Source organism: Silurus meridionalis, chromosome 10, assembly GCF_014805685.1.
Source record: "Silurus meridionalis isolate SWU-2019-XX chromosome 10, ASM1480568v1, whole genome shotgun sequence".
Classification (NCBI taxonomy): domain Eukaryota; kingdom Metazoa; phylum Chordata; class Actinopteri; order Siluriformes; family Siluridae; genus Silurus; species Silurus meridionalis.
In genome coordinates this window covers 6,425,308-6,449,843 of record NC_060893.1, presented here as the reverse complement: position 1 = coordinate 6,449,843, position 24,536 = coordinate 6,425,308, and the positions used below count along the sequence as shown (strand labels likewise).

The 24,536-nt window shown below is 38.5% G+C and overlaps 1 protein-coding gene across 3 annotated transcripts in view; it reads right to left on the bottom strand.

Annotated features, from left to right (window-relative positions):
- Positions 1-9,752: 9,752 nt before the first annotated feature.
- Positions 9,753-24,536, bottom strand: part of syt7a (synaptotagmin VIIa) — a 130,393-nt gene continuing 115,609 nt past the window's right edge. For all 3 annotated transcript variants that reach the window (XM_046858769.1, XM_046858770.1, XM_046858771.1), the window contains 6 exons: positions 21,640-21,751; positions 20,729-20,993; positions 13,957-14,126; positions 13,300-13,414; positions 12,673-12,872; positions 9,753-10,548 (listed from right to left, as the gene is read on the bottom strand). In XM_046858769.1, the coding sequence (XP_046714725.1) occupies positions 10,444-10,548; positions 12,673-12,872; positions 13,300-13,414; positions 13,957-14,126; positions 20,729-20,993; positions 21,640-21,751 (967 nt within the window). In that variant the 3' untranslated portion in view covers positions 9,753-10,443. The remainder of the gene's footprint in view (positions 10,549-12,672; positions 12,873-13,299; positions 13,415-13,956; positions 14,127-20,728; positions 20,994-21,639; positions 21,752-24,536) is intronic.

Sequence of the window (24,536 nt, the reverse complement as noted above, 5' to 3'; positions counted from 1 at the left end):
ACACTGGGATGTGGGAGGATTTTTTTTTTCAGATCAGAGAAAGGAAAGATGGCCCGGATTTAAATTTAAAACTTTATAAGCATGTGATGTTGACATAAGGCCAGCAGCTAACCATTTCCTACCCCTGATCAAAGGTGGGTTATTTTCTTTCTTTCTTTAACATTGTGTGACAAGTGTGTTTGACATTTCCGTTTTGTCTTGCCACTGTATTATGTTTGTTTTTTTCCTATGGATATTTATGGGTTCATTTCAATAAACAGGAAGACAGAAGTCGGAAGAGAAACACCAACTTGTGCTGCACTTCTTTCACATCTAAACATCTAACACACGATTCAACAAAGACACAAAAGCTTCTATAGCGCTACCACAGACTAGCCGACGGATTAAGTTTTCAGACGAATGGACGTCACGCAAACAAACTCCCACAATTCCTCTCTGCGTTACCGTGCACTCTCCTGGGGCCTGAACCTCGCTGTGTTCATCAACAAACGAACAACTAACAAATAAACAACCCATACAAAGTATTAACAGGAAACAACATAGACTTTTTAAGATGCCACATGGTAATTTATAAAAATAATAACAATCAAACAAATAAAGAAAAAATAACAATTAAGAAACCATGGCATCGCAAGAATCTCCAGAAAGCATGATCTCAGTAAATTTCTTTAGAATGGTTCTACACGGCTGACTTGATTAACTCTACCAATTATATATATATATATATATATATATATATATATATATATATATATATATATATATAGTATGCAGCTAAAATCTATACAGTACTCATTTTTTATATATTTATACTTTTTTACACTATACAAAGTTTGGCAAAAAATAAAAGATACAGTAATAAATCCATTAAGATTGTACACATATTGAGTGCTGACACATTGAGCACTCTTCATTGAAAGCCGGCTTGGTTTGAGACAAAACTCAGAGAGAGCACAAGAGAAGGAGAGAGATGATCAATCTGATGCTTCCCAGAATAATGAACTAATATTCACCGTATTATAAAAATCTTTTTTTTTTTCAGTCTAAGGAAAAAGCATTTGTGTTACTTTATAGTCGTTCCCAGACTATAATCACTTGAACTACATCAGAACTTTTTTCTGTTGTGGAACCAAAGTGATGGAATGAACTTTCTCAAAATGTCTTCTTCCCATTTTCCAAGATGTCTTCTTCAAACGATGGGTGAAGACCTACATCTTCCTGAAACATTTGAACTAGCACAAATTTTCCCTGTTTATTATGTATTCAAAAAAGGGTGCTATAATTCTGCCCTACAAAGTTTCAGAGTGCAGAAATGCAAGTTGGCTTTGAAATGACAAAAGCAAGCGAAGTCACCAGTAGTCTGGAGTTTATTTGATGGAGATTATTTTGGAATCCAAATTTGCACTGGTATTTGCTATCGGTTGTTATTTTCTGAAAATATAATAATCACAAACAATGATGTAGAGAAAAGAGTAATGTATAGACGTGTGACACTGGTTTGCGCAAATTATATTCATACTGAGCTACATCATATGCCAAACAGAAGGGGTTTAATGTACATACACTATATGTGTATGTATCACTATGTAAGGGTGGGTGTGTGTGTGTCAGCCTACAAATTATCTCCAAACAAACACCTGCCGGAGCAAATATAAAGATGTGACATTTAATACTCACAATAATGTCATTAATGCTGTTCCACTTAAATAGAGGAATGAGGGGTAATTTAAAGGTGTTTAATTCAATTACATTTCATGCGTTCCACCACAGATCGTGCCTCTCTTGCTCTCGCATCTCTGCTCGGTCGTTTCCCCACCAAACACTTCCTTCAATGAAAATACAGAGGACATCAAATGCCCTTATTCAAGAAGGGTGTATTATCATCATTATTATCATGTTTCTAAACCACCAATCATATATATTGTTATTACAAGTGAAAAATTATAACATCTTTACAACCACAGAGTTCGTCATTTGTCAGCTATTTACAGGAAGAAAAAAAAAGTACAATTCAAAACGTAATATCTGGGACTTTATTATGCCCCGCTTTTTCCAGTTACTTTTATAAAGGAACAAACTCAACGTTAGAACACCTAATCTATCACACGTACACGATTATACACAGATCGACAGTAATGTAAACTGAAAAGGAAAAGAAAAAAACAGCAATTATTACTTTTTGTAGTCAGTTACGTTAAGAATAATGTGCACAGAAACCCTGACTGGGAGTGGCCAAGCCGGTACAAGGACCAGCGCTATAAACAATCAAAAGGAGAGCAGATGGAGGCTGGGACCAGAACAACACACACTGAGAAAGCCAGAGTGAGAGAAAGAAAGTAAGAGAGCAAGAAAGAGATAGAAAAAGGAAAAGATTAAGAATGATTAGTTCCTCTGAACACCTGACAGAGCAAGCTTCCTGGCTGACTGAAGCCCTCCCACCAATGCACTCTATTAACCTGTCTCTCAAGCGACACTGGATTACTGGGCTGATCTCCAGAGACACCAAGCTGCAAGATGAGCCGTGTCCAGTGGAAGCAAACGATTGATAAGTGCTATAAACTGATAAAAAAAATATATATATATATAATGGATTGTTTGTATCTGATGCTAGTCGCTGTGTGTGTGTGTGTGTGTGTGTGTGTGTGTGTGTGTGTGTGTGTGTGTGTGTGTCCCTTTTGCACAATAATCTCCAAATCATACCCCAAACTGTGCTGACCTTTACTTCTAATAAAGCTCGAACTACATGACCACAACCAGGCCAGAAGAGAGAAGGAAAAAGTGGAGACCGGTCTGAATGAATAAACATGTGGGCCATATGGAGAAAGGGATTTATCTCTTCTCAAGTGTATGCCTTTCTCTAACTCCTTATCATGACCTGAATTTGATGCCTTGACAGCTTTTCCACAGTCAGCAGAGCAGGAAGGGCTGGAACACTGAAACATGTTTAAATTGATATGCTTAACATTTTCCATGTAATAAAAGGGTCTCAATTTTTTTGCTTTTTTTATCAACAGATTAGGGACATTTGCAGCTTGAAATTTGCAAACGTCTATAAATAGGCTAAATGATCTTGTATTGGTTATATAGTAATATATAATATATAAGTTTCACTTCCCATCATTCAAGATATTACTTTATCATAACTAAGATTCTGCATTGTATTACACTTGAAAAAAAAAAATATTGAAATCTATCCGTCTTTGTTTCCCTGACACAAAGACAGATTTTGTTCATGCTTGGTAGTACAAATGAAGAAAAATAAGAGAGTACCATCGACTTGATATGATGTACTACATGGACAAAAGTATTGGGACACCACTCTTATCCAGCCATATGTGACCCTTCCACAATATTTAAGGAGGGAAATTGTATTTTTGTGTTTTCTAATTGTATTTGTTTATATTAATGTGAACATCTCCTCAACAAAATAAACTTGTAACAAATAATAGCAAGATTCTGAAGTTTGGATAGTAGTGCAAAGTCGAGCCTACTCCGTATCACCAAGCAGCTCAATATGATGCAATCGAGTGAAATGTAGAGAAACTGCCTCACAACTCAGATGGTCTCTGTCTAACTTCTCTCATCTTGTCTCGTCTTGTCTCGTCTGTTCTGTTCATCTCGAGCTCTGCGTCCTGTCTGCACAACACTTGCAAACACAAATCGCAAGACTAAAATCAAATTAATCAGGAACACCGTAATAAGAACACATCTTTCTTTAAAAAAATATAATCATGGTGTTTGTGCGAGGGTGTACTATATTAGCTTGGATTGCCATCCTGCCTTCGAACCAGAAGCCTCATATAGAGAGCGTAAAGCATTGTGACACCTTTTGTACTCTGTCACAATCGCCTCATTTACACAACACCTACACACAAACACACACACACACACAAAACATTATACTACATTTTTTTTGTACAGAAATCTAAAGAAGGCTTGGCAGTAACATTTATTTAGTAAAGATCTAGAGCTCAATACAGGCAGTATTGAATGAGGTTGCACATATCGGTACACAGGCAGTGTTTAATGAGCACACTAAGTGGCAGTGTTTATTTACCTATAGTACACATACAACCAAGCAGATCCGGGCAGTGTTTACACAATTTAACACCGTGAAAAAAAATCGAAGTGAAAAGTGAAAACAACAATACAATATCTGAAATACGAACTCTGTATTCTGCTCTAGACAGGAAGCTTCTTTGCTTCTAAATCCTTTTATTATTATTAATGTAAAACAAGGAACAATGCTTATACCAAGTGAAGCTTTTACTCATTCACTAATTGTTCACAAAGCAAAAGCAACAAAGGGTGGAGCTCCCATTAAGCCACAAAAGCAAGCACTCAATGTGGAGCACTCCATAGATATGGATTGCCATTAAGTGTGAATTGGTGTAATGGTGGATTGATTAGAGCTCAGGTTTCTTCCCCAAGAATACTGAATGATCGGAAAAGCAGCATGAACTCACGAGTGCTATCCTGACTACCCAACAACCCCTCAGAGACCCACATACATGGAAAAACTTATTCACACATTTCCTCACACATCAACACAACAACAGCCTGATTGAGGATCTTGATACGAGTAATCCAATGCGCACCACAAAATTAAACTTAGCATAGCAATTATAACGCCTCATAATAAATATGGGTACATATTTAAACAATCGTGCACTAATACCTAAATTAAGGCTTACTGAAGTAGTGTGAATAACGACTGCATTCATAAACATGTTAGAAGATATATGTATTAAATGTGTTTGCTGAATACAAAATGTAGCACTAGATGACATTTTAAAGGGCAGTGGCTCAAACTAAAACTGTTAATGATTTAATGCATTAAACATAGCAAAGCAATCTAAAATTCAAGTATCCTGGGCCCTTGACACAAAAAGCATTTACTAGTACTGTTCAAGGGCTTGAAACAAATGGTTATAGAGATCCATATCTGAGATGAAATGATTTATTCTGATTATTATTGTGCCTTTTTACATTCAAAAAGGACGATTGTATATTACAAAAGCCATCCAATGATATTTGTGTAGGCAGCTGCATATTCTAAATGATATATGAAATTTAAAATTATGCAAATTTTATTCATATGCTTTTTTATGGAGGATGTGCGATTGAAAGAAGAAGGCATGCGTGAATATGATCAAAAATGCTGCCATCCTCTCTGGGCCAAAGCTCATTTAAAATAGACTGAAGCAAAGTAGAAAACTGTTCTGTAGTTAGACGAATATAAATTTTTTTATTTCTTTTTGGAATCCATGGACACCACATCCTCCAGACTAAAGAGTATTCGGGTGCTGTTCAGTGATGTTAAACATTGCCCAAACGCAACTTTTTTGACATCTGTTGCAGTCATCAAATTCAAATTCAACTTGTTTTTTCTTAAAATAGTATATAATCTCAGTTTATACATTTGCTGTTTATTATTTGACTGTTTATTATATTGAATACTGTAGATTACGGATTTATGAAATTTGCAAATCATTGCATTTTGATTTTATTTACTTTTTACACAGTGTCCCAACTTTTTGGGAATTGGGGTTGTATATTATATTATACACGTAATCATAATACATATAACACATACAATATTTATGCATGAATTCACAAGACAAATGTTTTAGCAATAGCTAACTCTTCATTAGATTGGGTTAGCACATACCGTAACTCATCACTAGTTTATATTTAAATAAGAATTCATCCAGGTGTGAGTGCATGATTATTCATGTCTTGTCCAAATATGCCTTGTGGTCCTAGATCTCTGTTATTCAGAATAACTAAATTTACAATTGTTATCGTAAGGCACATTATTCAGTAACTGGAATAAATCGTTCGGTGATTACAATCAAATTCTCACCAACAAATCAGAGATTAAGTTAAATATTTTCCAGGTCAGTGTGTGATATAACTTCACCCCGACTATATTCACAAGATGCACCAAATTCCAAAACATCCTTTTTATCCCTTTTGATTTTTCTGCACAGTTGCTAGTTTTAGCTGTCTTTTAACGCTCCCTTGAGTAGAAACAGGGTTTTCATTTATCAATCTATTCCAGACTGCTGAGCTCTTACATCAAGATTTCTTTAATCCTGCTGGGGCTCAGAAAATGACCAAGCTAACTCTGATGTTACAGTTTGACTAAGCGCCCTAGTACACAAAAGCAACATCAATCTAGTTTTAAATTGTGAGAATATAGACTGAGAGCCTTAATTGTACTGCTATTGTAACAGTGTATACTCTGTTTTTCAAAATAAAGCACGGACATGAATCCAGTATTTAGACAAGGTCCTAATATGTTGGTGTCTTTATGTGTATGAGTTTGTTTTTAAATGTATTTTTACTTAAACTTTGTGATTTATTAAAACTATTTACAGTTTTGTTATTGCTTATCACTCCAAACTAAATTGAATATAATTTCTTCACTCTTTTCTTATTTATTACTAGCAGCTTATTCAATATTGCTGTTTAAATGATCACGTCTGTACATTCAGCTACTATTCCCAATCAGAATATCCTGTAATATGTGAAAAATAAAAGAAATTATTCAAAATAGATTAAGTTATGACTGTTTTTTAGCAGATATAGATCTACCAAAATGTTTGTGGTAGGTCAGTTGACTTTTTTTATATCATTTAGTTTAAAGCCTGATGCTAGCATGTGTCCCAACAAAGATGTGATTCTACATACAGGTTTCTATAAAGCTGCTCTAAAGGCAACGTTTTGGTTTCATTGCACCCAGTGAAAAAAAGGTGCTGAATAAATATAATTACAAAAAACATATTTCAATTCTTCAGAACAAAAAGGCACAACCGCTTACCGTCATGCACCAACTTGTCTATCCAACACCTTAGTAACTTTTCATTTGTATAACTAAATTTAGGAAGTGGTGTCAGTAACTGCTATTTTTAGTGAGAAAAAGCCAGCTTTGGATTTTAGTATTAGAACCATCTAGAGATGTACCAGCGCCAGCTGGATCCCACTTCATGAACATTTTAGACATTGGACTCTGAGGATAAACAACCTCTTAATCAATTTTAAAAAAATAACATTCTACATTTTTTGTTTCTCCGTCATTGAACATTTAAAGGCTCTGGCATGGAGGAGTCGGTGTCAAATCTAAAATAAACTTGAGCTAATTTATTGCATAGGAGCACCTGGTTTCACAACTCCAACCGACTGTATAAGACTGTAAAAAGGACATTACTCATAATCACACAATCCGGTGCTCATGATATTTCACACTCTCCAGTGTTTGTACTGTTTTTATGATTTATAATCACACTCTTGGTGTCACCAAAATGATGGTGGGTTCCACTTTTGAGTCTGGTTCCACTCATGGTTTCTTCCTCATTCCATCTAAGGGAGTTTATCCTTGCTACAATCACCTCATGCTTGCTCATCTGGGATAAATGAACATAGTTGTTTTTTTTTTTCAAAAAATGTTGTTCTATAATTACATTCTGTAAAGCTGCTTTAAGACAATGTCCATTGTGAAAAGTGCTTAAAATAAATGATCAAAAATAATTTAATACAATTTAAGTCTATTTCTAAGGTGAACACAAATGTTCTTAAACCTTTTGCATCCAGGTACACCTTTAGGTTTAATATGCTGGTAAAATAATAATAACAATAATAATAATAATAATAAAAATGTCCTAGTTATTGAAACTAAAGAGCAAAAATTTCTGATCACAGAACACATTAGGTCCAAGTTATGTAAGTTTTTGAGCTGCTGAGACTTTGATTAAGTCTTCTTGTGACCAGGCTATTTGTCATAAAGGCGAATATTTTGAAAGAAAATCAATAATAATTTAATTTAATAATGGTGTGCTTTGATTTAGATCTAACTAACACACTCTCTCAGCCTAAATAAGATGTGGCATATTTAAAACATACAAAACAAGCATCTAACAGTGAAATCCATGTTTTGAAGGCCTTAATGTAAGCAATGGCTCAATGGATAGAAATGAGGACTGTCTTACAGCAGACTAGAGAGACTTTGAGTGTATGAGTGAGAGAAAGAGAGAAAAAGAGAGAGAGATAGACAGAGGGACATAGGGAAAGAATGATCACTCATTTGTCAGTGCTGTACTGTCTGGCTTAGCCTCCATGTATTGCTACAACCATCTTGAGTTACCTCCCCCTTAAAATACAGAAATAAAGCATTACTGTTAAACATTTATTATTATATTTATTGTCATTATTACACTGCCATATACTGCAGGTTAACTTCATTTCTCAAAAAGACAGAAAGAGAAAATAGGATAACCTTGCATATCGGCTGCTATTTCACATCAATGATATCACACACACCCACCCACCCATACACACCCACCCACCCACCCACCCATACACACACACCCACATACACACACATCGAGTCAGGTAAAGGCAGTACTAGGGCAAAAAAATTTTTATCTCAAAGTTTCCTGCAGAGACGTATCCCCGTCGGCATGTAAAGAAAAAAATATATAAAAGAAAAACCACAGGAACAGAGCAGACTGCATTACAGACGCTCTGACAGGGCTCACAGCCCACTTCTTACTTCTCACAGCAAGTTTGGAAGAACATTTTGTTTTAATTCAATTGTCTATTTTTATGGCAAAGATGACTATCTTTTTTCTTTCCTTCTAAATGACTGTATATTTCTTTATAAATGTTCCAGAACACCTGGAAGAGTCGACCTCGAAAGTTAGTGGTCCTTACTTCAGTTCACCAAGGTTAATAGGTTTTTTTTTAGCTACAACACGTCACCTACGGCGCCCCCGACGAAAAAGTGTCCCAGAATAGAGGAAAATTTTTCACTACCATTGTTTTGGTGATAAGGAGATCATGAAACAAAAAAGCCAGGGAGAAAGACAAAGCAGGTCACATTGAAAGGTAAGTAAAAAAGAGGAAAGGTGCAGGAGAATGTAATATGCAAATAAAGGGCATGGTAAAAGGAATGGTGAGTAGTGATGATAAAAAAATATATAAAGAAATGCTATTATGTTTATCTGACTATCTGCCATTTACCCCTTGTGGATTCAATTAGCTTGAATTTCCTTCTGTGTGTAACACTGAATAAGCACAAAAGATGGCCAGGGGTGGACAGGAACGAAAATTGGCAGGGAATTTGTTTATGAAGTGCCAACAATTGTCTAAAAATAATATTACTGACTGAGCATCAACCAAGCTATATTAGATTCAAAGTGTAATGCCACATAATAGAAAAATTAGCTATGAAAACATAAAAGGTTGCATAAAAATGCCAATTAAAAATGAATTTTCGAATATAATATAACAATTCAGAAACATAACACTCCTGCACACTTTCTTCTTTGTTGGACAAAGCAATGGCTTCCTCCTCCTTTGTTTTTCTTAAGTACCACCTTCTGTAACAAATCTATTTAGTTTATTCTTTTGTATATTGCATTCATTTCTACAATAAAATATTGGCTTTACTGACATTTCATGAAGTTGAAAGAGTTACAAATAGAGCCCAGCTTTCTAATAATAAGCATGGTTGTTTACTGTAGTTTTACAGGACCATCGCACCCTGACTAATTTTGCTAGCTAGTCATATTCTGTTAGCAAACATTCCCTTTAAGTAGCTTAGAGAATGTTCTGAGGTAAAAAATAAATAAATAAATAAATGAAGGGCTGGCCCACACAACGGAAAATGAAGCAGCCCACTGGGAAAAGTCTCACTCCCCGATGGTCAGTCCGCCGCTGAAGACAGCTAATAAATGAGCTCTCAAGAATGGCGCTCACCTGGATTTAATGAGAGAGTAAAGACTGGCCAAGAAAGAACAGGAAAGAGAACGGAAATGATAAAGAGGCCATAATAGAAAAATGAGCAAAACCAATGAGAAGTGGGAAGCGGACAGATGTGATTGACCTCTAGGGAAATTTGTTAATAAAATGTTTTATATTTTATACTATAAATGAACTTAAAGTGTACTGAGAGGGAATACTGGTAACACATCACATTAAAGTTTGCATATAGCAGAGTTTTCAAATGGCTTCCTTTAATTTTGTTCTTTTTTTTTTTATTAATGAAGAATGTCAAGAATTAATATTTGCCTACGGTTATAAAAAGGGGGAGCTACTTTATCTAATTTAATGATTATGATCGCTTTATATGCAGACCCTAACCAAACATGTTACCAAAATTACAGCAGAGAACAAACAGGGCTGCAAGAAAAGATAAGTGTGTGTGAAAAAACTAATAAAATTAAGAGAAAAAGCATAAAGGTAGATAAGGAAAAGGGAAAAAAAGACCGGGGGCCACACAAGGGCAGAGGCTAATAGTTATAAGGTTTGAGAGTGGATGGCTAAAAGTACCCGTGTTTTGCAGCCAGGCATCAAGTCAGTCTTGTGCATAAAGATGGGGTATGGGCTCAAGGGTCAAAGGTTAGAGATTATAGGGTCAGGACAGGTGGGACCAGGTTATCAGGCTTTGAGGGCGTGCCACTGTGCCACGTTGGTGCGTGGCCTGCTCAGCATGTCTTTCCAATGCTTCACTTCTGCTGGACCGCTCTTCCATGACAGATAGATCTGACCCAGGAAAAAAAAAAAAACACACGCACATAATTTTGTAAATTCGCTTGTGGATTTCTCTGCCAATTTTACATTCTAAGGATGGAACACACCAAGATTTGCATTGTGTATTCTGTTACAATTTTACGCAAACATTTTAACAGAGAAATAACTGTTACAGAGCACTAATTGCAAAAGTCAGTAGCTCTCCACAGCAGCAGGTGGCAGTAGCCTGTATTAGATATCAAGATTGAAGGTTTTATTTATATACAGAACACCACTTGCAGTGAAATGTAAACCTAAATGGCTGCTTAGAAAATTGTGCATTAAATATAAGATTTTATAAATAAAAAGACAGAAAGGGTAGTAGGAGCAGTTATGACGACACTTTATACTTTACATTTGTATTTATTATATTTTTATATATTTATATTTGGACAGTCATAAAAAGTATTTCACTGCATGTCATTCTCTGTATTAATGTGTGTGGAAAAAATAAATATTTGAATATAAAATAAAGAAATATATGAAATTAAGATAAAGTGGTAGTAAAAAATACTGTATAATAATATATAAAAATAATAATATTCATCAACCAATTTACTTTGAAATTAAACTAAATGGCAAAATTGTATGCAACCTACTGGCATAAGTATCAATATCTGGATATAGTGGTCTGAGACTCGAGCTCTCCATAATTCTGGGAAATATTTAGCAATATGCTTAATGTGAAAAGCGAGAGGGTGCAGTGCGAAGACAATATGGCCACTTGTTTGACATTGAACATTAAATTACTGAGGCTGCAGTTAATCACTCAACCTGAGCCCACCTACTAACTGGCCCTGGCCATTTAGAAAATTTGAAAATCTAAAAGTGTATTGAATTTCTTCATTAAGCATGTAGAAATTGATTTATCTGTTCATATGTTTTATGACCAAGGTTGCCAGATGTTGTGGCAAAAGCAAACCAATAAAAAAAGATTTTTCTGAGTAATTTCTTTTCATCCCGGACTAAATTGTCTTCAATTATTACTGATATTTTAATGAATAAATATCTAAGGAATGCAGCATGAATGCAAATATATTTTTATAGTACTATGTACTCTTACAGAAGTACTTTAAAAGCTTTATCACTAAATACATCCTGATACTGGACCACAGACTAAGAACTCCATATAGTACTATCCTTATCTGCCTGCTTCAAAATATTAATGTGTGTTTAAAATGCCAAAAACAAAACAGAACCCCTCTACCTCAAAGCACTGTACCACAGTTTTTTGCTCATTTTACATATTGTTTTACTAGTTGGACACAAGCAAGCACAACAGTTTTAAAATCAATCTCTTTACAAACAGATGCTTAACATATTTAAACAGAGGTCTAATAGTTATCATTACTGCAACATAGTTCAAAAACATCATTTATTAAGTTCTGACAATATAAAACATTTGGTTGATGTTAGCTTGATTTTTAAGATTTTTAATGGTTATGTTAGCAAATCATGTGTAAAAAAATTTTTTTTACACTGCCATTCTTATTATTAGTCCTGTTATTTTATGTTTATGCGTGATAACTTATTGTGTTTTAATTTTTAGGTGGCCTTTTTAAAATCTTCAAGTGGCAACAGATGAAAATTAGCCATTCAGTCTAACTCTCGATGTAGCCGCAAATTTCCAAAAAGTCGGAAGGTAAACAAACAGCAGGCGGAAATGACACAAGTCGAAGCGTCTTATGTTTTGTTCATGCGAAATACATGGACATAATCGCTTTAGCAAACTTTTGGAAAATGATTAAAAATGATAGTTGAAAAGTGTTTTTGGACGAAAACATTGTTTTCAAATTCATCAGGCTTAGTGTGGACGTAGCCTGAGTCTCTAGCCATCTTCTAAAGCTGTCTAAAGACCTACTATCTTCATCAGTACTTCAGATTGCACTTCTACTATAATACAATTTAAATATTACAAGTTAATATACTTTTATATAAAGAAACTTGCATTTCAAACTATATTCTCTCTCAACAGAGATTCAGGCTGATGGCATTCTTATTCTGTGTATCAGTGAACTAATATCAAAGTACATTTATTAATTTATTTTACAAGATAAACACTAATTTAAGTACAATCGCTGCCAGTTTTAAAAGTACCTTGCCGATGACATCGTTACGGCTCAGCCGGTCCTTATCCATGACGGTGATGATGATGGTGGTTTCTCGGAGCACGTGTGCAGGGATGTCGAAGGGGAAGGACTCATTAAAGATGGGATTCAAGCAGCGCTTAATAGTAACCGTCTTTTTCTTCTCCACGCGCTTGTCTTTGTGCATCAGCCACACCTTCACATAGGGATCTGCAGATGATCAGTGAATAAAAAAGTGCTCTGAATCTTCATAAGAATATAAAGCACACATCCCGTGCACATGTGGAGCTTCTGCTACAAATATGGTTTTGTTTTTTGTGATTATTAGATTTCCACTTTCCTTATGAACAGGTAAAGTTTTCTAAAAACAGAATGCTGTAGCTGAGTGTCAGTGTAGAGGACAAAAGAGGAAAGCAGACTGGTTTGCTGTCAGTGTTTCATGCTGTGTGATCTATAAAGTGTGCATGAGACTGCAGATGACTTTTAAAGTAACACTAAGGGCTGCAGGACTGAATTGAAATGAAAAGAAGCAAGACAATCAGGCATAATAATGAGGACCAGACGTGGATTGAAAACAAAAGAAGAAAAGGAAAAAATCTGTGCATGTTTGTTACTTTAATACTGGGTATTGGTTTACCTGATGTGCCTCCGATGTCCATGGCTTTAAGGTTGCGTGCTTTTATAATGTTGACAGTGATGGTATTAGCCGTAGGATTATAACACAGAGACACAAGCAGATCTCCTCGACTCCCCTAAAAGTCAAACACACACATATATCCACTTTATTAATAATCTCAATTTAAGTCAAATCTCGCAGGCTTTTATTGTCATTACAACCATATACAGTGCAGGAACAAGGTGCTGCATAATCCAACTACACCTTCAATGTTTAAGTTCACAAACAAGAATCTGGTCTAAAAAATTATCTACAGCTGTTCTTGTCAGCACTTTTACTCAATTCCTAAATCCCATTTTTAGTAAATACACTACATATCGGGACAAATGTATTGTGACAACTGGCTTTTCCAGCCATATGTGTTTTACAAAGTAGGAGACACCCAATTGTACAGGGTGTCTCTGAATGTGGTAGCATTTTTCCTTCACGTAAACTAAGAGACCCAAACCTCTTCCATCATGACAATGCCCCAATGACATGACAGTGAACAAAGACAGCACATTGATGATGTGGTTGATATAGTTTGATTGGAAGATCTTAAGTAGCCTGCTATAGAGCTTTTCAGTTAATAAAGAGCTCTATATTCATTAATATTAGATTCCATGTCAAGTCACTCACACTGCCGTCACTGCATGGCTTCAGGTCCTTCCAGAAAGTCTGGTGTTGGCCCAGCTCCACCTTGTTAAGTGGGATAGACACCTCTCCAATAGGGTCATTCCTGCTGAAGCGGTCATAATCCAGCACCTGCATGTAAAGCGTACGCTCTCGCACCTTCTCATATGGGAACCCTGGACACACACATAGAACTAAATGTGTTACTCTGATATCCAAAGTCACTCTTTAGACAAATAAAGCCAGTGCCACTTTGATGACAAAATATATACTTTGAAATTGTCAAAAAGACAAGCAAAGCTTTTGTTTGGGAACTTGGCCAAAAGAAAAGTTAAGTGCAAAAGTTGGCATCCCCATGGTATTTTAGGCAAAAAATAAATACCAGGATATTAAAAATAAAATATTTGTGCATTTACATAACCCATAGCAATGCGAGGCAAAACTGTTTGGTGGAAGAAAACTTTGCCATGACCTCAATCTCCAGAATAGGTTGTGTGTGATATCAACACAGAGATAGAATAACCTTACAAATAAAAGAAAGCAAAAGTAGGATATGAAAAACAGAACATGTGGTTCAAAAGGCAGAGGGAAGCATACTGTACAAAGTAATTACAAAAGATTTATTATCATCAAGCGAAGAAGTTAAAAATGTATTTCTTCTACTAATATTTATAGTTTCTTTGGCAAGTCTGGTGTAACATAGAGGGTGAAGATGGTTATCTATCTCCTGGTACTATATACAGTGCCTGGCCATTTAAAGAATGAATACACAAATCCATATCCATATTCCTTTTACAGACCAGACTGGAAGATGCCTTATAGTTATTTTTATGTTTAGTCTCAAAATATTCTATATTTAAGGATTAAAGTTAGTCAGATGGAGGCCTGTTTCCTTTTTCTTAGTGCCTTTTTCTGTGTGCTTTTTTCATTGCCTACTAAGTGATATGTGTATCTCACCAGACTCTAACATACAGCCAAATTAACAGAGCATGAAAATCACTCAAGTGCAGCATAGGATGACATGTTTGAACTCCAGTCACCAATGTTCAAACCAAAATCATTGCAATTTATCATGGCACGGTCCAACATTCCCAGTTTTACAAATAGAGCTGTTTTCCTGCTACATTTCAAGTCATATATAATAAATATGGCTTCCCAGGAGCAGCATATTGTAGGGCCAATGCTATAACAACCCGTAATGTTCATCTGAATAAATGAGATGAAGGAAAAAATAAGATCAAGTCACTCAGAATAAGGATTGTCTGCCTAATTCAATCAAATGTCTGTCACGAAACCTCATAGCTGCAGGTGGGACTGTTCAGAAAAGCCAAACTTAGAGATAATGGACTGTAAATAATAATCTGCCAATAAAACTTGCCAATAAAGTACTGCAAATGTTCAACACTGAACAACATTTAAACAGTTGTGCTGGCTGGATAATCTAACTTTAATTTTGCAAATGCAGCCATAAAACCATCTTGCAGTGCATTTTGTTGCTTCAACTGCTGAGCCTTCAACACTCCTTCATTCCACTCAGTTCATCAGACCCTCCAGCGGCAACCAGTGAGTGCTTAAATTGGGCCTCAAATTGAAGAGACACAGGAACTGAAACTACATCAAAGGTCCATCTTTGTATGCAGGATAGCTTTACTAAACTCCCAGAGCTCTGCCTTTTATTATGCTTTGCATTGCTGCTAACAGCTCTTGCATTTATCCCTTGCCCCCTGCCAGGGCCTCTGATCTGTGTTTCAATGAAGTGAAGGCATTCATTCTTTTTCCTTAGAACTGAGCCTCCGAGACTGTCTGTTTCTGGTTCTGCCCTGACGATGCAGCAGAGGAGATATTCTAGAGTTTAGATTTTCTAGAGCTCTGCTAATGTCTTTGCTCCTCACTTCAGTTCTTGCTTAGCAAACAAGCAAAAGTTTAGAAAGAAACCACTCTGGAAGTTGTGCATTCTAGTGTTGCAGCTGATTATGTGCTTTGTAAGTAGAAATGTAGTAAAAACATGCTGTTTAGCAAAATATATATAAATTTGTGAATATTTAATATGGATTTTTACAAAGCTCAGTCTTAAGAGCAGATGCTTTTCAGTTCCCATGTTAAATAAGTGAGAGAGGAGGTCAAAAGAGAGAAAGAATAAAAGGATGATTGTTTATCACAGCTATAACTTGTGTGAACAGGAACGTCTCCAGGTTATGTATATAACCATGTTTCCAGAGGAAACAAGCGTCAAAACTCTGCGTCAAAAATGCAATCTTGTTCCACGTTGTCCACGCTCAAAATCACGTGTATTATCAGTCCAATGGAAAGTGTTGCTTCTGAAAAGGGGGGGTCAAGGAAACAAGACACTGGGTTTCTATGCCACACTGCCTCCATCTATGCAGCGCTTCCTCTGCATAGATGCAGGCAGTGTGGCATAGAGACCCAGTGTTTTGTTCCCTTGGGGAACCATGGTTACATACGTAACCTGGAGACGTTCCCCTTCAGGAACTGGAGCTACGTCAGAAACGCTTTGGGAACGAGAGTACAATCAAGCAAGACTGTCCAATCCCTGCCTAGTGTGGACGGAAACAGCTAGGGTAAAGGAAGGAGGGGCCAGGAGTGGTACTGTGGTCGAGGCTATAGAACCTGACAAAATGTCATCTTGGTGGATCAGCCTGCAGCAGAAGACAAGGCCTCAAAGGCAGCCACACTTCAATTGGAGTGTACACTGACCCCGAAAGGAGTGGGAAGACCAGAGGAGTCATAAGAGGAAGAAATAGCATCCACAATCCATCTGCTGAGTGTCTGCTTATTCGCAGGGAGACCTCTCCTTGGAAGGCCATAGGAGACGAACAGCTGCTCTGACTTCCTCAACAGTTTTATTCTGTGGACGTAAATAGTCAGATATACAGTTGTAAGTTAAGCTTCCCCTGGTCTGGCCCCTGAAAGAAAGGAGGAGAGAATGCCTGGAGCATATCAGTTTGTGGGATGACTGAGGGTACCTAAGGAACATACCCTGAGAAAGGTACTGGGTAGAATAAGGCACTGGCCAAGCCTGGAGTAAATTCCAGGAAAGAAGAGGCAACAAAAATGGCCTAAAAATCCCCTACTCTCTTGAAATATGAGATCGCCAAGAGGAACATAATCTTAACTGTAAAGGAACCTAAAAGGCACCTTGGTCAGAGGCTGAAAGGGAGGTTCCGACAGGGCCTTAAGGACAATGGCCAAGTCCCATGCAGGCACTCTAGGTTGTGCCGGAGACCTCAGCCTCTGGGTGCTGCGGAGGGTAAGAACCAGCAGGTTCTTATCCAGAGACTGCCCGCAAGGGGGAAATGACAGGCTGCAATGGCAGGCACGTAAACCTTCAGGGTGGAACGAGCCAACCTTTTGACAAACATTCTTGAAGGAATTCCAGCACTGAATCAACTGGGCAGTTGACTGGATCTAAGTGGTGTTGTTCACACCATCCAGTGAACAGGCGACACCCCACAGCATACAACGTCCTTGTGAGCTCTGGATCGAAGAATTGTCTCTACCCTGAGGCGCCACAGCTCTGGGCGGGGGTGTATTATTATACCCCCTGCCTGAGATAGAAGATCCCTCCTGAGAGGAATCTGCCAGGGAGGGTGTTCGAGAAGGGCTACCAGGTTTGCAAACCATGGCCTGCCTGGCCACCGCCACCAGGAGGAGGCAGATTCTGTGCAACACATAGTGACCTCCAAGGTCTGGGAGGAAAAGCCTCAGAGCTTGAAGCATGGCTAGCATCTCTAGGCAATTGATGTGCCACGTCTGATGGGGCCTTCCCAGTGACCTTAAGCGGGTGGCCACTCATGACCATTTTCCACCCTGTGAGGGACGCATCTGTCGTAAGCATTATGCAATGCCCAGGAACTCAGGGGCAGGAACCTGGGATCTCTCCACACATCTAAGTCACCTAGGGCATCCTTCAAATCTATGGTCAAAAAACATTCCTCTGACCTGATTTGGGACACAACCTGCTTCACGGTCAGCAGCTTGAACCTGAGTCTCACAGCGAGCAGTTCAGCTGATGCAGATCCAGTATTGGAAACATCCTTTTAGGGAACTATGAAGTACTGGCTGTAGAACACGTACTCTGTGTCTTATGGAGGGACCACCTAATGGGCCAACTTCCTCAAGACTACAAATCTACTTCTTGTTCCATGACCAGAGCTTGCTTGGGGACACATAAAACTGGGGCAGGCGAGATGAGAACTGAATACTCTGTCTACAGTGCGCAGGACCAATCGAGACATGTTTAGCAGAGCCTGCCAGGCTGCTAGATAGTCTCTTAAGGGAATCAGTCTCTCGAGACTGACCTCTAGTAAGCCTAGAGCTGGAGCAATGCCCTGGTGCAGCTCTAGGGGCCTCCTGAAACCCCCTACATCCGCTACGGGGCCAGGTGTAGAGCGAGGAGGGTGTTCGCTGGAGCTGGCTGTGCCATGAAGCACAGAGAGTGGCAGGTTTAACGTACCGGCTCCCTGAATGTGCTGGGGCAGGGAGGGCACTGTATAGTGAGGTGCACGATGCCCCTTCCAGCAGGGTCCCCAAGTGGACCTATGTCAGGACCCTTTGCCCGAAGCGGTTCAATTGCAGATGACTGTCCTCAGACTCATCATTTCCTGGGGCTTTGGCCTTGAGCTTCGCACTGGATCCCTCTTGCTGCGCCCACCAAGCAGCCCCATGAGGGTGACATGGAAGGAATAGCTGGAACGACGCTGACTGCTTTTTGGCCTCCTGAAACCTGCCGATGACTGCATTAACAGTGTTGCCGAACAGGCCAGTCTGCACTAGCGGAGCATCCAGGAGAACAGCCCTATCCCTATCGGAAAGATCCGACAGGGTGAGCCAAATATATCTCTCAGTCAAGACGAGGGTGGCCATGGACCAGCCAATGGCCTTAGCAGTTAGTAGCACAGCGGTGCTCATGGACTTGCTGACCACCTGAGACATCTCCCACATGTAGCTCCCGCAGCAGATCAGCACAGCCATGGTGTGCAGACCTGCTGAAGCATAAGCCTTGCCCACCAGCGCCTAGGTTGGCAGCGCTGGGGCTTTAAGAGATAATGCAGCACCCGGGGAGAGATAGCTAGCAAGCGTCTCTTCACTCCGAGGCATCGCCCCATAACACAGACCTCCCCCCCACCCCCATCAGAGGAAGAAAGGCGAAGCTGAGCACTCTTCTCGCGAAGGGATGAAACTGCCAAAAGGCATGCTTCGGAACCATGCGATCAGGCGCTAAACCTGGCAGGTGAGGGAGGCGAAAGGGATGAGCCTGTCTCCAACCGCTCTTCGAGGTACACCTGTAAACCCCAGGTCCTTGAACGCCACTTTGCCTTGGCAAGCTGGGCCAAAACCACGAGAAGCGGAAACACCCTCCTCAAAGAGTGCTCTCTGGGAGCGGAGCATTTGCATTGTCATTGCTCTCAGACAAGTAACACAAAGCTTGTGCATATCCACTGTGAGATAAAGCAGGGGCAAGGAGGAATGCAGGGACGAAAGTAATGCTTCGTCTTTTTGGTCGCTTTTTGGTCTCTGTAAAGAAAAAAACATTTTCCTTACCTTACTGGACAAACAGACCCAAAGCACGTCCTGAACAACAGAAGCTAGCGCTGGTTTCACTCCATGTGCTTTTATGCTTCCTGGTCGTGATGTCACCCCACATTTCTATTGGACTGATTTTACATTTGATTCAGAGCGTGGAATACCCGGAAGCGTTCCCAAAGCATTTTTGATGCAGCTCAGGTTCCTGAAGGAGAACTAAGTTGTTTCTTAGATGGTGGAGTCCCTGCAACATTAAATTAACCATAAACTGCTAAAATTAATGATGTGCAATTCATTTTAAAAAAGGCAGTGCCTGTCAAAAGTTTGGGCGTTCCTTTTGTTTATTTGCAACAAAGTGAAACCTCATGAAAATTTACTTTGACAAAATAAATATAAAAATGTATAGAAACTTAAATTTCATCAAAAAATCTTTCCTTAGTATGAATAACAGCTTTACACACTCTTGGCATTCGGACAGTTTGTTTCTCCAAACATATGGATAACACTCCAACCTACTGGTTGCTCTCTAAATATTGTTTACAGAGCTTGGAAATATGCTTTGGATCACTGTCTTGTTGTAAGGTGAAGTCGGTTCCAACTAGCATTGAAGTATGGAATGGCAGCCATGCTGATTCAGTATTTCTTTCACACAGAATAAGTCTTCAACCTTCCCTGCCCCAAAACAACCCCAAACCATTAGGCTTCCACCCCCATGTTTGACAGTGGGGGGGAGGCAATCTTCCCACATCTTCTCTCCTGTTCTCTGTCTTACATAAGGTTTTCTGTTGGAGCCAGCCTGTGAACTCATCTGTCCACAGAACTTTCTTCCAGAATGTTATTCACTTTCCAATTTTGGTATGTTTTTGCCTTTTACCTAAATTGTTGCTTTGAAACGATTGGAACATGTGTGTGTCTCAAAAACCATTAAAGACTAGGTTTTTCCAAACTTTTGGCCGACTCTGTATAAACAATGTTATCATTGGCAAACTGGAATATGTTGAGAAGGACACCCTAGAATGAGCTATTCTAAAATAACAGTACTCTAATGTGTTATTTTTTACTTACTGGTACACCACTTATACTGGTATAGTTTTCTCAAAAAAAAAAAAAAAAATCCATATTAGGTAGTGTTCAGAGACCCAACAAAAACCGTATAACCCATAAACATGTCCTTTTTTAATGGTCTTTCCCAGTGCAGAAACACACGGAAATAACTGAACCAAATCTGACAAACCTTCAAACAGGAAGGTCTCATTCCAGTGAGGATTAAGGTTCTTCCTCTTAACTTTGGTCTCCAGTTTGTGCTTTTTGTCAGGCAGAAGGTAGATTTTCACAAATGGGTCAGAAGTGCCAGAGAAATCTTTAGCAGGCAGGTCTTGACCTTTCAGGATTTTGACTGTAAGGGTGGAGTCCTGGAAGCTGTAGCCAACACTGAACTGAATTCTTCCCAGCTTCTCACTGATTGGACCTTCGTGATCCTCATCAGAGCCGGGAGACAACTGAAGCGAGAAAAAAAAAACCAACCCACACAACAAACACAAATGCACACAGTCATTTATGTAATCAGAGATGCACAGTAAACAGTAATTACATCAGTTAGGATAGATTGCTTTGAGACAAACACTGTGCAATTAAGGTGTACATGAACTTAGAAGCTGTTCTCAATTGTAAAGCAGCAATGGTAATATCTGTGACTTTGGTATTGGTCAACCACACACACACACACACACACACACACATACACACAAGGGATTGTGCATCTCCATATCTGAAGCCTATCAATCTACATATAAAATATTACTCAAAAATTATTGGTCACTTTCTATATACAAAAAATATAGCACATCTTCTAATAATTATCTACAAATAAATAGTTTTTTACCAATGCAAATATGTTAAAAAATGATGCATTGTGATACAAATGCCAACTTGTATCCGATGCACACGTTTTTAAATCGATGCATCACATTGTTAACTTTTATGCGGATGCACCAATGCGAATTGGTGAATCTTACCATCCCTAACACACTCCCACCTCTTCACACACCTCTTATATATTGTGATAACATTTAAGAAAGACAAGATCACCAATAAAAGTCATGGGTTCATGTAAACAACCTTCACCCTATCATGTAAGTGTCTTACCATCACCATGTCTCCAGTGAGCGAGTTAGCAAGGTCAGAGACGGACGAGTGTCCATCAGCATCTGGTGGCTGACCCTTAGGACTGTTTGCTGGCTTATTACCCATATTCCTACTGCAAAGAGACAGGTAGAAATAAAGAAGAGGAGATGGAAAAAGACAAAGAGACAAAGTCACTTTCCATAGAAGAAGATATCTTTCCTCAACCAAGAATCCTACCTTTTTTTTGTTGTTTAAAGCGTTCATTCACCAAACAAACACAATATAGAAATGGCGATTTATGACCGAAATCCTTCAAAAGAAGATATAATAGGCAATATTTTCTCTTGAGCTAGACACGATTCAGACAGCAAGCATGTAATGGACATCTCAACAAGGTTACGTTCGGCAAAAAAACAAACAAACAGAAATACAACAATGCAGAAATACAAATAATGAGTGAAATCCAAATCCAAAATACTGCAAATAAAAAATGAACCAAATTGCAGCAAGCACCTTCGTTACTGTACATCCTTACACTCACAGACAACCATAAAAGAAGAAAGCATGATCAAAATTATAATGCATTGTAATTAACAAGAAAACATATTCTTTTTTTACCACAAACAGGCATTTAACAGAATCCAATCATGAAAAAAGACACATCATCAGATATACAAACAGATTAAAGACTTAACAGTCAAATGGGTTAATTTGGACCATGAGTAAATCAAGGGGACACAGAAGGCCGACAGATGTCACACTGATGTACGGACAGCGAACTACAAAGAGATGAAACCTGTCAAACAGTAAGAATGCATTATTCTCTTAGAGCAGGTGTGAAACTGCTAGAATAATTTGGATAAAATCCGAGTGGACACTTTCTTACAGGCAAGGGATAAACCAAAGTAAAACAATCACTTACAGAGCAGTCTTACTGAAACTATTGAGCAGAGCCAAACCCTGCAAAAAAACTCTAATGAAATGAAAATGAGAAAGAGAGACAGACAGACAGAGAGACCATGAGACTGTTAGAGAGAGCACATTTAAAACAAATGGACAGACAAGAGACAGTGAGAGACGATAGTAATATGGTGTGTTTGGTAACAGTGTAAGAAAGCGACGGGTAGAGATGCAGGGTGAACGAGTGACAGAAGGAGTGATCACAGGAAGGAAAAAAAAGCAATAGCAACAAAACAATGGGTGGACATTTCAGACAGCAACTGCAGGAAAGAGATAGACATGAAAAAAAAAGAGAGAGAGAAAGTTCTTTGTCAGAAAAGAGATGCAGCATATTGTTACAATGGTTACAGACTACAGAGTCAAATGAAACCAGGAGTGAGAGAGAGAGAGAGAGAGAGAGAGAGAGAGAGAGAGAGACGACTACATCAGGGCTGAGTTATTATAAAATTGGAGCTGTAAGAGAGAAACGAGCAAGAGCGAGAGAAGGAAGGAGAGCAAGAAGCCTGGAAAACACAAGAAATGCTTAATCCGGTCAGTCAGATAAAGAGAAAAAAGAACGAAGTAAAGATAAAAACAACAAATAATCAAAAAGAAAAGTAAACGAAACACAGAACATTAAGCAAAACAGAGTGTGTGCTGGAAAACAGATAAGAGCAGAAGGAGAGAGAAACAAGATTGGAGATTAGTTCGACAAAGAAAACGAAAAGGCCAGGATGAAACATTTTTCTTTTTTTTCTTTTCTTTTTTTTTCTTGGATTAGAAAGAGCTGAAATGAGATTGATAGAGCAAGAGTAAAATCGAAATGCAAACACAGAAGAAAACAATAAGAAAGCTATAGAGAAAGAGTGAAGTCTGGAAGAAACAAATCAGTACGGTAAAAACAAATAGAAAACCTCAAAGCCACTGAATAGAGACAAACACAGAGTTGGGCGGACGGACGGACTGACGCACAGGCAAAGGTTGGGATGTCGCACTCAGGGGATGATGTTTGTCTTTAGAATGGTGGGGAGAGAGGAAGCGAGAAATGGAAAAAATATAGAGTAAATTTAATTGTTCAGATCAGCTGATTAGAATTCATCCGAGTCACTAGAACCCCAACAGTCTAAAGAGATTAGGGCGGAGCCTAAGTCCAGACTCAGCACACTGGGGTGCTGGGACTCAAGCAGCTTAATCAGGGTGAGTTTCGGCAGTAGAAACTCGTACGGTGTCTGTCTGTCAACTCGTTTTGAACTTTTTAAAAGTTGGATAGAAAATAGAGCAGGATTCGCTTTGGTTCATGAATTCGCTTATTAAATCGATGAAGACACACAGACATAGCTATACAGCAAAAAAAAGACAGGCCGAGACAGAAACATTGAAACATTTCGATAACACTGAAAAATACATACACACAAATTAGACAGACAAACGGACCAGACAATAAACACACAAAGACTGACAGAACAGCCTGGGGAAAGGGAGACGATAAAATGCTCAGCTAGCAGATGCCAGGTAATATTTGGCATTTTGTGTTAATTCAGGAGTAATTGGTTAAATTTTATAATTGAAAGCTGCACAGTATGGCGGATTGGATAATCAGCTGCTAAGCAGTTAGGTGATTTGTTAATTGGTTAGTCTATTCGATTTTTTTCCACTGACACAGAGCTGAGTGAAATCCGATGAGAGAGTGATAAGTGGTAACAGATGTAAATGGGGAAAAAAGGGATTGAAAAAAAAAGCGCAGTGCGAGTACTTCTTGTGAGCTTCACTCAAAACTAAAGGTGGAAACAAAACAGAAGGGAACAAACGTGATCCCTCCCTTCTTGTTATTTCACTTCCTCACACCTATTCCGTCATATTGACTGGGAGGTGACGGAGCACATCTTCACTGCGAGGGCTGAAATAATTCATTGTGCCCGAGGTCTTGTTCCCAGTGAAGGTTGCTATTGTCTAGGAGAGGGGTTTCAGACTCCAGTGCC